We start from the raw sequence: 15,596 nt of genomic DNA, 5'->3' as shown, positions 1-15,596 counted from the left end.
CCAAACTGGGGAGCAGGGAGCCCCCTAGGCCAGTTCTCATTATTTTTCTGTGTCTGTGACCCACCCCCAGCCTGCAGTTTTTTGTGGTGCTCACCAGTCAGCGGGAGCTCTTCCCCCGACTCACTGCTGACATGCGCCGCTTCCGGAAGTCCCCTCGCCTGGCCCCCGAATCAGAAGGTCCCAGCGGATCAAGGGGGGCACCCAGTGATGTGGGAGAAGACCCACAAGGGTCTGACCTCCCCCATGAGCCAGGCTCAGCAGCCCCCCTGTTCCCACCTCTTGCTACTGAAGTGGGTGTGGCACGAGCTCTGTTGGCACAGCTGGTCCAGCAGGCAGGCAGTCACTGTCGCCGAGATACACTCTGGAAGCGCCTCTTCCTACTGGAGCCACCTGGGGCTGACCGATTGCGGCTAGGTGGACGTCTGGCCCTGGCGGAGCTGGAGGAACTGCTGGGAGCTGTGCATGCCAAGTCCATTGGGGACATTGACCCCCAGCTGGTGAGGCCTGGGCAGGAGGGGAACACGAGGGGGCCTGGGGTGCACTAGCTGTCCTGGCCCAGACTGAGCAGCTGGCTCCCCTAGGACTGCTTCCTGTCCATGACGGTCTCCTGGTATCAGAGCCTCGTCAAAGTCCTCCTGAGCCGCTTCCCCCAGAGCTGTCGCCACTTCCAGAGCCCGGACTCTGGGACACAGTACTTGGTGAGGAGCCTCCCGGCTAGAGCCCCTCTCTTATCTTCTAGATGAGAGGAGGTCTGCAGTGACCAAGGTAGACCAGGAAGGAGGGAGGGCCCGGGGCCACCAGAGACTGCAGGGGAAGATGACCTTCCTGGCATCTCCTGGTCCTTGACTAGGATGTCATAGGCCGCACCACCAGTGTGACTTCTGGGCGCAGTGGCCTGGACGTGCTATACATAGGGGCCTCCCAGGGCACCCAGGAGGGGTTTCTGTAGGGAGTAGGGCATGAGCTGACCCCTCAGAGAGGCCCAGAGGAGAAGTGACCGGGGCCTTTGGCCTAGTGCTCGGAAGAGCCAGCAGGTCTGTCCATCCCAGATGGGGGGGGGGGGAGGTGATATGAGACAGACAGGTAAAGGCTCCCCCCAAGTGCAGGAGGAGGGAACTATGGGGAGAGTGGATTAGAGGAGGCCAGGAGGAGGCTACTCCCACAGCTGATGGAGGTGAGACCTGCAGACCTGGTGGCCAATTGGATGTGGTAGGTGAGGGAGTGGGAAGTTGGACATGGCAGCTGAGACTTCAGAGAGAAGACAGGAAGGTGGCCCTCCTGGGATAGCCCAGGAATTTGCCCCAGGCCACCAAGCTGCTTTCAGAGAGAATTTAGAACCCTATCTGATCCAGTCCCATATAAAGTTTGGGTCCAAATTCAAGAGGAGGGCAATGTGGCTAGGAGAAAAAGTGTATCTGAAAAAGATCTCGAAGTCCTAGTGGAGCACAGGCTCCATAGAGGATTCAGCAGAGTTAAGAGCCCAAACAGCAGGAGTGAGCTGGACTGCATCACAGGTGAGAGATCTGGGGCTTGTCAGCCCTCCAGGGCCCAGCCCTGGTTGACCAGCCTGTCCTTGAAGGGAGCTCTGGGCTCAGCTAGGGCTGTTCACACTCCTGGCCAGCCAGAGGAGGTTGGGGGGGAGCTCTGGGACCAGAGGACATAGAGGTGGGAGAGGTCAGGGAGGAAAGGCAGGGGGAAGAGAGGCTGATCCTGAGCAGGGTCTCACTCTACCTCTGATCTGAGGAGTGCCCAGGCTTACCAACGCCCCTTCCATGGCCCAGGTGGTGCTAAACCAGAAGTTCACGGACTGTTTCGTCTTGGTGTATCTGGATTCTCACTCAGGAAAGACGGTGAGCAGACCTGGTGACCCCGGGGTGCTGGGGGTGGATATTAAGGCCCCCAGTCTCATTGGTGGCCTTCTTGTCTCCTGTAGTCACTCACAGTGGTTTTCCGAGAGCCATTCCCCGTCCAGCCCCAGAACAGCGAAAGCCCTCCTGCCCAGCTGGTCTCCACCTACCACCACCTGGAGTCTGTCATCAACACAGCCTGCTTCACCCTCTGGACTCGTCTCCTCTGAGGAAGGGGTTATGCCTCCCAGACCTACCAACCCCATGAGTCCTCCTGGAACTGAGCCCTTTGGGTCACCCTCTGGAGGAGCCCTATACCTGGGGACCACCGGAAGCCCTCCACTAAGGCTTCTGGACCTACTGACCACCTTGACTTTAGGGGTTCCTCCACTAGTACTAGACTACCGTGAGTCAGCCCCCGAGGGGGGAGTCAGGCCTTGTAACTCGGGAGGTGGCGCTCTGCCAGCCTTCAGACTTTCACTTCTAAGGCAAGGGCTGGACCTCTTGAGCTTGCCAAGCCCACGTTGGCAGAATAGGATGTAATGCCCCTCCCTAACTCTTGGCTGGGCACCATGAGAGGGAGAAGGAACAGACTGACCTGAGCCCCAAGAATAAGGGGTATATCCTGCTGCTATAGTCTTTGGGGCCCAGGCCCCCAGCCCCTGAGCTGCTCACATTGAGCGAGGTCTCAGTGTAGGCCCTCAGTCCTTTCTGGCCCTAGGGAACTTTCCTGAGTTTGGTGCCAATAGTAGCAATGGCAGGGATGAAAAGCCCCCATGTGCACTTGGGGGCAGACCCAGGGGACAATTGGTGATGGTGGCTGCCTTGGCCAAGCCAGAGCCTCTGAACCTCAGTTTCCCCAGTACTAAGACAGGGATCCATCTCATGGAGCTCCTGTGGGGAAAAGTGGGACCCTTCTCTGGTGCTCCCTGATTCCCAGATGGAACCCTGGAGCCAAGCCACAGGCAGCCCACTCTTCCTGGGCAGGGGAGGCATCTGAAGACCATGGGGAAAGGCAGCCCTGCTGCCAGCCCAGTGGAACCAAGGCGGTCCTGGTGTTCGGGAGGCAGCAACTTGTCCTTGGGATCCAGGCAGGGTGAATTAGTGGTCTGGCCAGGAAGGATGTGAGCCATCCCCTCACCGCCCTCCTCGACTCCACAGTCTGGTCTCGTCCTTCCCATTCCCTACCCGCTTCTCTGAATTGTTGTCTGCCATGACAGATTTCATTATGGACACTCCCAATAAAATACTGTGACCAAGGAAAGTCACCTCTCTGGGCCTCAGTTTTCTTCCTGACTAAAAGAGGTCGAATTCAATCAGGGGCTCCCCCAAAGAGCAGTCCCCCGACCTTAGTGATACTGTCAGGCTCACTGCCCTCCCATTGGGTTCCCCCAACCCTCCAGATGGGTTCTCCATCCGCTGCTGGCAGGTCTAAGCCCACCAGACCTTGTTTGTAGAACTGTTGAAGAGCTACCAGCCCATCGGCCTCAGAAAGGTGGAGGGGAGAGCTTCCCCAGCCCAGTGCTGTCAGCATTCAGCTCACCTTCCTCTCTGGTCTTGGAGGGGATCCAGCACCCTCCCCCTCTTCCTCTCCAGCTTCCACCCTCCCCCCAATTTTGTCTGATGCTCAGAGTCAGGAGGGAGAGACCAGGTGTCATTCTGAGTCCTCTGAGGCATCCCACCCCCACCTCAACTGCAAAGGGCTCCCTTTGGTGGGAGGGGGGTGGGCAGGGAAGGGGGAGGAGCAGTATTCTGTTAGGAGCTCTCCATGACTCACAGATCTCCGAAGAACACCCTCACTTAGGGGGTGTGACCTGGATAGAGATCAGCAAGGAGAGCTGAAGAACAGTGAGGCAGGAGAGGCAGCCCTACGAGAGATGAGTGTCGGAGAAAAGGGTGGTCGATGGTCACAAAGGCCGCAGAGAGCTCAGCAAAGATGAGGAAGAACGGAGCCGTTAGCCATGGCAATTAGAACACCATTGGTCACTCTGGAAAGAGCAGTTCGGGTTGAATGATGAGGTTGGAACTCAGATTGCAGAGAGTCAAGAAGAGAGTGAGAGGAAACAACAACTATTGTCCTTGGCCCTCCCGTCTTTAGACACAAAAGGAGAGAGAGAAGATACAAGGGGAAAAAATGGAGCTTTCTTTTAAATGCAAGCAGTATTTCCTTAAAACCATCAGCAAGCCATACATGTATGGGGATAAGTTAGAGGCATTCCCAATAAGATCAGCAGTGAAACAAGGATGCCCGTTATCATCATTTTATTCTGTGTCGTATTAGAAATGTTAGATTTAGCAATGAGAAGAAAAAGAAATAAATAGGCAATGAGGAAATAAAACTTCCACTTTTTACAGATGATATGATGGTCTACGTAGAGAATCCTAGAAAATCTACTAAAAACTCCTTGAAACAATTAGCGACTTCAGTGAAGTTGCAGGATATAAAATAAACCCATAAATCATCAGCATTTCTCTATATTTCCATAAAAGCCTAGTAGCAAGAGACAGAAAGAGAAATTCTATTTAAAGTAACCGAAGACGACATCAAACACTTGGGAGTCTACTTGCCAAGACAAACCTTGAAACTATATGAACACAATTCTAAAACACTTCCCACAAAGGCAGACCAAAACAATTGGGAAAATGGCGGTTGCTCATGGGAAGGCCAAGCTAATGTAGTAAAAATGACAATTCTCTAAATTAAATTATTTATTCAATGCCATACTAATCAAATTATCAAATAGAATTTTATAGGGGGCAGCTAGGTGGTGCAGTGGATAAAGCACCTACCTTGGAGTCAGGAGAACCTGAGTTCAAATCCATCCTCAGACACTTAATAATAGCCTAGCTGTGTGACCTTGGGCTAGTCACTCTTAACCCTGTTGACATAAACAAATTTTTTTTTAAATTTATAAAGTTAGAAAAACAAAGAGGATGCTAGTTAGTAGGGATTAATGCAGGGTATCTTGAGGATAGAGGAAGTATGGCAAGCCTGTGTAGGCAGTAGGGAAGCAGCCAGTAGTTAAGGAAAGATTGACTTTTAAGGAGAGGGGACAATCTGCTGTAGAAGATGGGATGGAAAGGGATCCCTAGTGCAGGTAGAGGGGTTGGCCTTGGCAAGAAGGGCCTTGCTTCTTCATAGGAGAGGAGGATGATGAAGGAGATAGAATCACTGGACAAATACTGTCACTGAAACATGGACTTTTGTCTTCAGGAGAAGTTGGGAGTCCAGCAAAGCACAAGATGCTGCTCAAAGGGTCACTCATCCCACTCACTGTGTCCTTTCCACTGTGAGCCTGGCTCTGTGACCATCCACCTGGGCCAGTCCTAAAGGGCAAGTCAGCTGTGGAACTGAGACCCTGCCCATGTCCCATCAGACAGGCTGCATTCCTCTTTGGGTAGTATGCAAACATTTTGGACACAGGATAAAGTAGGCTTACTTGATGGACCTTTGGTACTCAGGTGTGGTCTATCCAACACAACCCGGGTGTTCCTGGACATGTCACTTCCTGACTATAATGCTTACCACTATATTAATATAGACTTGTTGATGAGTTAACAGCAGCCAAAGATCCATTTGGCTTTCTCACCTGTCATATCACCTGTGGATTCGGCTTCATTTCAGACGAGCTGCTCTCTCCCATTTCTCATCTTGGTTTTGTAAAGTTGATTTTTGTGAACCATTTATGCCTCTTGAATGTCTTTACAAGGTCTTCTGGAAGCTGTCATTGACCAATCTCTCACCATACCATATGTAAATTTGGCAAGGATGCTTCATGGATGTCTATTCAAAATCACAGTCAGGGCCATCGAGCCCAGAGCCAACAGAGACCCCTGTGTGAAAGGGCTCCACTGGAGCACACTCTTCCTAGAAAACGTTTAAATAGTAACTGTTCTTTGGGTCTGGGAATCCATCTCATTGTCAGTGACCAAGCTTTATCTTCTGGTCTTCCTCTCTCCGTCTTCTCCAGAACAGTCTGAGAAACTTTATTCAGGAGTTAGGAAAATCTGAGTTTCCATCCTGCCTCAGACAGTAATTGTTTGACCCTGGGCAAGTCATTGAGCTTCGTCTCCTCATCTGTACAAAGGGGAGACTGATAGTCTCTCCCACACAGGATTATGAAGATCAGGTATGATATTTGTAAGAGGTTTGGCAAACCTTAAAGTGCCATTAAAATGATTCTCATCTGCCAGTTTAGTGAACCTCTTCCAAAAAGAAAACAAGGTCAGGCTGGTGGTGATCACGGCTTTTTTCTCCAGATGATTGCTGCCTCTTTAATAATGCATTCTCGGATTTCCCCAGGAATGGAGTCACTGTCCTCTAGTTTGCAGGCTCTCATTTCTTCCTTTTTGGAAAATAAGGACATTTGCTCTTTGCCAGTCCCGTCTCCACGATGTTTCCACTCTCACTCAGTAACCCATCTACTGACTCTTGTGATGGAGGCTGTGGTTCACCTGGGCCTGGTCAACCAGGTGCCTGGTTCTTCCGCTGTCTCCTTCCTCATGTTAGCGATTAACTTCAATTAGTCATGTTTGCTTTTGTCCTTCATCGGCCAAAGAGCGTTTTCCTGAGAGCAGCTCTGTCTGGTTGATTAGTTTCCAAGCTTTGACCCTCTACTTTCCCCCAACATTGCTCAAGTCCCCTTTGGCTGGCTCCCTCAGACCTTTGACCCTCCTGACGCTGTTCTCACAGAGCGCCAGCTCTTCTCTCTGTAACCATCCTGTTTTCTGCACAGGGCCTTCTAAAAATCTAAGGGGGTTAGCTTCCTGTGTGTCCGTATCACTTCTCTCTCGTTTCCTCAGAAGTTTAGGCTAGTCCACCCCCTTGGACTAGATAGGGTCCTTTGTCCATGGGATCGTATTTTTTTTTCCCCTTCTTAAAAAATTTTCTTTATTTAAGGCAATGGGTTAAGTGACTTGCCCAAGGTCACACAGCTAGGCTATTGTTAACTATCTGAGTTTACATTTGAACTCAGGTCCTCCTGACTCCAGGGTCACCTAATTGCCCCAGGAATCCTACTTCTTAAAGGGTCAAAGATCGGAGGCCAGCAGTCAACTGCCCAGCTTGTCTGTCCCCTCTCTCTTCTACTCTGCTGGCTTAGGGCCCTGAACAGGAACCCCAGAACTATTTCTTGCAGCTTTTTCTGATTCTGGAATTCCCCCAAAACTTCTTGGTCCCTGAGCTACCCTTGTTCTACCCAAAGCTAGGATCCAGGGAGGAATCAAAGAAAACTGCCCAGTTCCAGTTCTGGGGGCCAGGAGGGGGAAAGCTGAGCTAATCCCCCAGGACCCAATGTGACAGACTCAGCCTGGGCGCTCCCGATGAGTGACTACGAAGGACTCCTCCATCCCTCCCACCCCTCCTTGTTCCCTAGGTAATTCTGTCTTCCCACAGCCCCAAGGCCAAGCACATGAGAGGCTGAGATGCAGCTCAACAATGAGACAGGGAAACACTTCACTGAGGCTAGTCCCCCCACTCCCAAGTCACAATAGACAGCTCTGCTTCCCTAAGCCACCCAGGTAGCAAAGCCACTCCTGGGGTGATGTTAGTTGAGGACCCAAGGGGAAGAGGGAAGGGAATCAAATCTGGAGGCAGAAAAAAGATTACATCTACAAACCTAGGAGGCTCATCTCTAGTGGGGCAGTGAGCGGGGCAGGGCTGGCTGGGTCCCCTCCATTAGAGGCCTGGGTCACCGGCACCATGGGGGACCTGAAGAGCAAACAGTCACATTGCTCACACCAGGGACATGGAAAGGAAGGAGTACCCTTTGCCCTGGTTCATGGAGGAGGGTGGCCTGTGGAGGTGGCACTAGTAACCCCAAGATCCCTAATTCCCCTCTTCCAATCCACCGCACCCTTACTTCTTAGCCTTGGCCTTCATGGAATCAGTGGACCCAATTTAAGATGGCCCCAGCTTCTGGGTGGCAACCAAGCCTAGAGGCAGGTGAGTGATGATGGGAGTTGGGGAAGAACTGAGTTCAAATTCAACCCCAGGTGCTTACTAGGAAAGTCACCTCATTTTGGTCTGCCTCAGTGTCCTTAGCCGTAATAGGGGAGGACACAGAACTAGTTCCCTAGAGTTAAGGATAAAAATGGAAATCCTATTTGCTAATTGGTAGTAACTGGGGTGGGGGGCATTGAGAGGAGATATCTCCAGGCCTCGTGGGTGGTAGAGATGGAAGGGGCAGGCCAGGGGACATGGGGCTCCACACGGGTGAGGTAAAGGGGTGGCCCGCAGCCCAGAGGAGTGGCTCCGGTCCCCCCCCCCAGCTGTGGTTTTGGGGCAACCCTGCTTAACCCCCCCACTCCCACCCAACACCGGATGGGGAGGGGGAGCAGAGATCGGAGTTCACTCTCCCAGGTCACCCCTCCAAGGGTCAGTGCCCACGGGGCTACCTTGATCCCGCAGCCGTTTCCCCCGCCCACACCTGGCCCAGCTTCTAGCCTTCCCCCCAGGTGTTTCCCCCACACACAGGTGCTCCGTTCCTCCAGGAACCCCTCTCCCCCGCATGGATGCTTCCTCCCCTCGCAAGGTGCCCCCCACAGGTGCTTCCCCCACCCCCCGGCACAGGTGCCTGCCCCCCAGTCTCCAGGATCCTCTGTGGCTCTTCTAGGAGTCAGTGCCCATGGGCTTCAGCCCGGCTCCGCCGTGGACACGAGAGGGCGCCCATGCTCCACCTGCGAATGTGGGGCTCACCCTAACCGGAAATGAACCCCGCGGGGATTTCCCCCCCCCCCCCCCCGCCTCAGTCTACCTGGGCGGCCTCCCTAATCTACTCTGCCCTCTCCCCAGCATCCCCGGGCCCTGGACCCCCACCTTTCCTGCATACACCCTGGAACAAGGGTCCCCAGCGAGTTCCACCCTAGGTGCAAGGGCTCCCGGGTTCCTGAAGCCTCAGGGGCAAATGCAGACTCAGGGCCAGAGCAGAGTTAGCCCGGACCCGGACCCCCTATCCCCCCCCCCCCCCCCCCGCCCGGGGAGTTCCCTGTGTCTCCAGGGAGCTAACCCTGACCTTAACCTTTCTTTAATAAACATTTATTGAGCGCCTACGGTATGCTGGGCTGCAAGGCTAGGAACTCAAAGGGAAAAGCCAGGAGCCCCCAGGGCCAATCTCGACCTCTATTTCCCCTTTCTGTGGGTTTTCCCTCAGTTTAGGGGAAGCAGAAGGCAAAAGTGGGGAAGGGGAGCACGGGGGGGGGGGGGAGCAGCTGGCCTGGAAGACCCCGAAGAGCCCCCTTCCCGGCCCTCCTGAACTGGGAGCCTGGGAGGATGTGAGGCTCAGACCCCCTGGGGGTGGACCCCCCCCTTCCCTGTAGCATCTTCCTGTCCCATTCCCTAAAGGGCGGCGGGTGGGGCTCCCAGGAAGGGCCAGGTGAGCCAGGACCAGGTCGGTGTCTGGGCCGCTGCTGACTGGCTGCACCATTCAATGCCCCGAGCATCTCCCACTCTGTAAGGTGTGCCCCAGAGAAGGCCTCTCCTCTTTGGCCAGGTCCTCTCGGCTCCGGGCCCAGGCCCGGCTTCCATGCTAGGACTGGACCTCGCCCAGGGAGGGGGCTCGCTGGCCCAGGGAGGGGCGGGACCTGCCTCCCCTCGTCCCCCCTCCACGGCTCCCCTTCAGGACGACCCCGGCCCCCTCGGCTGTGGCCGGCCTGGCTGCCCCCCCTTGCTGCCACTGACTGTCCTAAAGGGCGAGACCCCCACCCCGGAAACTTCAAGGGCTCCCCCTGCCTCGAGAAGGGCGGGCCAGTCCTCGCAGCCTGCCTCAACTTCCCCTCTCGTCCGTCTGGAGTCCAGGTTTCCCTCCTCTCCAGAGTTTGTCTAGCATGCCACCCAGGAGAGCGGGGCCCCCTGAGGGCAGGGCTAGTCCTTCTGCCCGCATGTTAGCGGCTGGCACACAGTGAGCCCCCAGAGCTGCTCGGCCCGGCTGCCCCTCCCCGCTCGCCATCAATTAGCCCGCATCGATGTGGGGTAAAACCTGACGAGGGAGGGGGCTGGTGCGCTTTCCCCTTTGTGTCCTCAGTGCCCATCGGAGGGGCCGGCTGGCGACTCTTAGTTCGTCACTGCACACCCGGGGGGCCACGCGAGGGCACCCCAACCCTCAGCGGATCTGGGGGGCGCGGCTTGGAGGGAAAACGACCCCCGCCTTCTCGGTTAGGAAGGAGAAGGGGAAGTCGAGGCATCTGCGGCCTTCTGCGGACGCCCCCTGGTCATGGGCAGAGCTGGGGGGCGCGGGACGAGGAGGGCTCTGTTGCCCAGACTGGGGGAGCCCCCGGGGCGGGGGGAGCGCCCGGGGCGGGGGGGAGCGCCCGGGGCGGGGGGGGGAGCGCCCGGGGCGGGGGGAGCCCCCGGGGCGGGGGGAGCGCCCGGGGCGGGGGGAGCGCCCGGGACGGGGGGAGCGCCCGGAGCAGGGGAGCCCCCCCGGGGCGGGGGGAGCGCCCGGGGCGGGGGGAGCGCCCGGAGCAGGGGAGCCCCCCCGGGGCGGGGGGAGCTCAGGGAGCCGAGTCGGGAGACACAAAGGGAGGCTGGGGGCGGCAGCGCGGCCAGTGTGGCCCCTCGGGGCGCGCCCCGGGCCCGGCCCTCCTGGCCCGGCCCTCCTGGCCCGCTCCTTTGTCTGGAGCCTCTTCTCCGCCCAGGGGGCGCGGGACCCCCGCCCCCGGCCCGGCTGCGCGGGGGGAGGGCGCGCACCTGGCGCAGGTGAGGGCCCGCCCCTCCCTCCTGCAGCCCCGGGGGCCCGAGGGGGCGGGGGGCACAGAGGCCCCTTCAGGGAGGGGCAGCCGGGGGGGCGCCGGGGCCCCCGCGTGGGCTCCCCGGGCTCCGCGCCCCCCGCAGGCCGGGCCGGGGTCGGCGGGCGGGCGCCCGGGAGGGGGCCCCCGCGCGCCGCGCCCCCGCGGCCCGGGCCTCCGCCGGCGCGGGGCCGCGCGCGGGGCGGGGGCGCGCACGGCGCTCGGGCGCGCGCACGGCGGCGGGCACGCGGCGAGGAGGCGGCGGCGGCGGCGGCTCCGGGCTGGGCTGGGCTGGGCCGGCTCCCGAGGCCGGAGCGGCGGGCGGACGGGCGCGGGGCCCGGGGCGCGGGGAGCCCGAGCGGGGCGGCCATGCGGAGCGGCGGCGCGGGGCCCGGCGGCAGCAGCGGCGGCGGCGCGGGTGAGTACGGCCCCGCGCGTCCGCGCCCCGCCGTGGGGGCCGTGGTCGTGGCCGCCGGGGGGGAGGGGAGCGCGGCGGGGGCGGGGGCGCCTCGGGGCCCGGCCCGCAGCCGCCCCGCGTGTCCGCGCCGCCCCGTGGCCGGGCCCGGGCGGGGCCGCGGGCGGCGGAGTCCGGGCGCCCCCCCCACCCCCCGCTGCGGGCACGTGCGGGGGGGGGGGGCGCGGACACGCGGGGCGGGGGCCGGGGGCCGGCGGGGGCGGGGCTGCCCGCGCCCGCGCCCCTCCCCCCGCGCAGGAATGCCGCCCCTCCGGCTTTTCCAGCCCGGCCGGCCCCGCCCCCCGCCCCGCCCCGCCCCCGGCTACCTGCGGGGGGAGGGGCGGCCCGGCCGGAGCCCCTCCGCGAGCCTCCCCCGCCCCTCCCCGCCCCCCAGGCAGCCCCCCGGCCCCCGTGCGCCCCCCGCCCCGCGCGGGCTCCGGACGTGTGACCTTGGCCCGGTCACTGCACCCCGGGCCGCCTGGCCCCCGGCCCCTCTGTCCGACGGCGCTTGGCCGGGGGTCTCCATGGCCCTCTCTGCCCATTCCCCTCGGGACCCCGCTTTTCGCCCCAGGGGCTCGGCGGCCCCCGACTCCGGGGGGCCCTGCTGGAGCTGTCCCCTCCGTCTGGCCGGGACGCCCCCCTTTCTGCCAGCCCGCCTGGAGCCCCCTCGGCTCTGGGGCGCCGCAGTGACCTGGAAGGAAGCCTCCTGGGTCAGTGGAGCCCACTCTGGCTCCGCATCGCCCTGCCCCGTGCCCTGCGGGCTCTCCCCATCCGGGCTGGCTGCAGCACCCCTGCCAGGGGCACCCCTGCCAGGGGCAGCCCCGCCCCACCTCCTGCCCGGGGCAGCCTCTCCCCCTCCCGCAGCATTTATTAGGCTAAGCATTAGAGTTGAGAAAAGTCGCCCAAAAAAGCCGCCGTCGGGGTCAGGTCCCCCGGCTCCCTCGTGCGGAGTCCAGCCTTGGCATTCCCAGCCAGAGGTGCCAGCTCCCTTTCCCGAGGGATTTCTGGGGCCTTCCTTCTGGCTGTGGGGCAATGGAAGGAGACCCCCCCCCAACATGTGACCCTGGGCAAGTCTTAGCCCCTCCGAGCCTCACTAGCCTCACATACAAAATGAGCCTCAAAGACCTGAGCCCCCCCCCCCCAGCAGGCCCTTCGGTGGCCCCTTTATGGGAACCTTTGGGGCCCAGCCTAGGCCCTCTTCTCCATGAAGTTCCCCTCCCAGCAGCCCCTGGGCTTCACCTGCTTCTGTCCTCTGCCCCTCCTCTGTGCCGGCTTCCTTGTGGAACCCCCCCCCCACTGAGTCCGAGCTTGGGCAGGGCAGGCACAGGGTCCGGTGGGCAGCCAGGCAGGGTGGCCCTGACAGGTGTATCGATCTGGCGGCCGAGGGCCAGGCTGAACCAGGACTGGACCCGGGCTCTGGAGAAGGCTCAGGGTTTGGAGATGGGGAGAGGACTGTGGAGGAATCGAGTCACAGAGGCAGGAAGGAGCTAGAGGTGGCCGGACGTTGGCCCAGCTGGGGCCGCCCTGGGTGTGTTGGGGAGAAGGATCTTGAAGGCTGGTCTAAAACATGATCCCCGGGCAGCTGGAGCCCCAGGCGGGGATGTCCAGTGGGCCTTTCCTAAGGAGAGGTCAGGGGAGAAGCATGGTCCTCAGCTGGGAAAAAGCTCTGGCCTCGGTCAGTGGGCACCAGTCCATCTTCAGTCTGGCCTCGGCTCGGTCTCGTTTGTAAATCAGAGGCAGCGGGCCTGGGGCTGAGAGCAATGGCTGTGGGGGGGGGGGGGTGTTTGCAAACTGACGCCTGTGGAAAGTAGAGCTTCTATTGGACATCGAGGCAGTGGACACTTGGTGCTGAGTGGGAGGGCTGTCCATTTGTCCAGTCTACCTCCCTAGCCATCCATCCTGAAGCTTCTCTGGGGAATGAGGTGGGCAGGCCGGGGGGTGGTAGCGGAGGTCAGCAGGTCCACCCCTGGAGACTGGGAGCTCAGATCTCTTGTCAGCTTGCCAGAGGCCATCCTCTGTGATCCCCAATGAAGGGGAGAATTGGAGTGGGACCCCTGCCCCTGCCAGAGTTCCTGGATGCTCTCAGTCTCCCTCCAGCCCCCAGGATGGAAAGAGTTTGGACCTCCTGGGCTGGCATTCGGGGACCCCAGGCTCCAATCCTCCAGATCCTGAGCTGTCCTGCGTCTCACCCACATCATCTAGCTTCCTGGATCCCCAGAGGTCTAACTCCCCTGTCCTTTTCTGTCTCTGCAGGAATGAACCACGGACCCCCAGCTCCAGCCCAGGCCTCTCAGGCATCTGTGCAGTAGAGGTGACAGCTTGAGGATTTGGGTGAGTAGTCCGGCTAGGGCCTGAGACCCCTGCAGCAGGGGGGCCGGGAGACCCAGAGAACAGCTTTGAGGAGGAGAGTGACATGCATGCTAGGAATCATGGAGGCTGAGTGGAAGGAGCAGGGCCGGCAGACCCCCTGGTGACTCTTGTCCAAGGCTGGGCAACAAGGGCCCGCACCTGAGCCGTAGCTGAGCTGCTGGAGAAAAGAGGCTCAGGTCAGACAGCCTGTGTTTATTTAGGGCTTGTTGCAAGCCACACTGAAAGCGGGGCAGGATGTCCTGAGAATGAAGGCAAGCCTGGCCTCACTGGGGCAGCACCCCCCTCCAGCAAGCAGAGATTCTGGGAAAAACTCCCAGGCCCAGTCTGTGTTGTATGTGGAACAGTGAGGGGAGCAGGGGCTACCAGGGACCAGCACCAGTGAACAGCTAGTCAGGGATTTGGGGTGTCCAGTCTGACCCCCCCCCTTGTTTTACAGGGGAAGAAACTGAGGTTCAGAGAGGGAAGTCCTCTACTCTGTGGCATCCATCGAGGATGCTGGAGGCCACACCCTCAACATCCCAAGGAGTGGGCTATGAGTATGATAGCTGTTTTACAGTTGGGGAAACTGAGTCAAACAGAGGTTCACTGATTTTTCCTGGGGTTACATAGCTACTAAGACTGGATTTGAATCCAGATCTTCAGTCCAGTGCTCTTTCCACTGTGCTATGCAGCTGAGGGGTAAGTGGCCAAGCTGCTTTTCAAAACCAGAGGGTTTTCAGGCTCTCTGCTCTCTAGTCAGCCCTCTCCTCTCATCTCCTGTACTTATGACACTGATTCCTTGAACTCAGACCTCAGACTTTACATTTGACCTTTTTAAGCTGGATCATTGGCATTCTAGAATGCTTGTGTTGTATCAGCCCCCCAGCTGACCCTGCCATCTCCACCATTATCCTGCTCATTGGGCCCAGTCCAGGTCCTGCAGACCTCTCCCAAAACTAACTGTTCTTTAGGGAGGGGTTCTGTCATCTGGTCCAAAGCCTCCAGAATTGTACGAGGGTCTTATCAGATGTCTCAGTAAAATGGAGGCAAGTCATCAGGGACCCTCAGACATAAGCAGAAATGAAGGAGTGTCTGTGGTCACTGCTTCCTTTTCTAGACAGTCAATGGCCATCCCTCTAGGTTCTGTTCTGGAACTTTCCCAGCCATCAGAACTTAGCGGTCCTCATCTGTTATTTTCAGATTCAGGCCCTTCTCCAGGCCTAGGGGCCCCTCTGGTCCTCCTCAGCCCTGACGGTGGTCCAGCCAGATAGCCCCTCAGCTTGAAGTCCTAGGGTCTTGGGGATATGGGTTCAGCTCAGAAGAAACAAGTCTGCTCTCTGAGACAGCTTTGCCTGGGCCGGCCTCTGATAGAGCCCTGGCTTATCCTTACTTATTCCTTATCTCTGGTCACCCTGACTGGGCAGCCTTGGGTCAGACTCTGGGCTCTTACTGGTGGCTCTCCTAGCTGTGTCCATGGGGCTGATTAAAAACCTGTCTCCCCTGTATGAGAATCCAGATGTTCATCCTGAGTAAGGGAGTGAGTGAGGGGGCAGCGGGGAGCATGCGTGTCGAGGGCTGGGCAGCTGGCCTGGATTTGCCTTCAGGGAGCCCCAGGCACGTGAGAAAGAATCATGGGGTGAAATGTGTTGGGTCAGGGCCTCAGCCTGGAGAAGGCCACAGGATGACAGGGTTGGTAAGCCTATGATGGAGAGGGAGGAGTCCGGGCGAGGGCCTCCCTGGTGAGCTGGAGGATGTGAGGCAGGGCCGGGGCCAAGTCTGATCCAGCTGCTCCTTGAAGATGTCAGTGAGGGGAGAGGAGGCTATGGGAAGGGCTAGTGGATGGGAGCCAAGGGAGAGCAGATGGTGCAGGGGGTCATGGGAACAGCTTAGGCAGTGGGGGCTCATGTTCCAGGCAGAGTCAGGGGATGCGAATGGGGAGAAGCTCCTGAGCTGGGCCCTGAGATGACCCTTGTCAGGAAGGGAGGGAGCAGAGGGAAGAGATGGAGGGGACCATGAGGGAGGGTGTTGGAGACTGGACGTCGCAGAAGGATCTGGTGAGAAGGCCAGGCTTCTTGGGGGTCAGGAATGACAAAGGGTGGTGCCTCGGCCCCTCCTCAGCTCTCCCTCCAACTCGCTCGGTGACCTCACTAGTCCCGGGGGTCTCACTGTCATCTCCCAGCAGACGATTCGCAGATCTGTTTTCCAGCCTTCACTGGTCTCTT

The 15,596-nt window shown here is 59.1% G+C and overlaps 2 protein-coding genes across 10 annotated transcripts in view; both read left to right on the top strand.

Annotated features, from left to right (window-relative positions):
* SZT2 (SZT2 subunit of KICSTOR complex) overlaps positions 1-3,161 on the top strand; it is a 77,036-nt gene extending 73,875 nt beyond the window's left edge. Inside the window, exons 69-72 of one of the 4 annotated variants that reach the window (XM_074221640.1) lie at positions 71-497; positions 582-698; positions 1,782-1,850; positions 1,934-3,161. In XM_074221640.1, the coding sequence (XP_074077741.1) occupies positions 71-497; positions 582-698; positions 1,782-1,850; positions 1,934-2,077 (757 nt within the window). In that variant the 3' untranslated portion in view covers positions 2,078-3,161. The remainder of the gene's footprint in view (positions 1-70; positions 498-581; positions 699-1,781; positions 1,851-1,933) is intronic. The other 3 variants (XM_074221639.1, XM_074221643.1, XM_074221641.1) reach the window with 3 other exon arrangements.
* A 7,756-nt stretch (positions 3,162-10,917) lies between these two features.
* The window catches only part of PTPRF (protein tyrosine phosphatase receptor type F), a 77,127-nt gene continuing 72,448 nt past the window's right edge, over positions 10,918-15,596 (top strand). For all 6 annotated transcript variants that reach the window (XM_074221638.1, XM_074221636.1, XM_074221634.1 and 3 more), the window contains exons 1-2: positions 10,918-10,989; positions 13,279-13,356. The gene's annotated coding sequence lies outside the window, so the exon portion shown is untranslated. The remainder of the gene's footprint in view (positions 10,990-13,278; positions 13,357-15,596) is intronic.

The sequence above is a fragment of the Macrotis lagotis genome, chromosome 2 (assembly GCF_037893015.1).
Source record: "Macrotis lagotis isolate mMagLag1 chromosome 2, bilby.v1.9.chrom.fasta, whole genome shotgun sequence".
NCBI lineage: Eukaryota > Metazoa > Chordata > Mammalia > Peramelemorphia > Peramelidae > Macrotis > Macrotis lagotis.
Note: the sequence above shows the minus strand (reverse complement) of the source record. Positions and strands in the feature narration are given on the sequence as shown.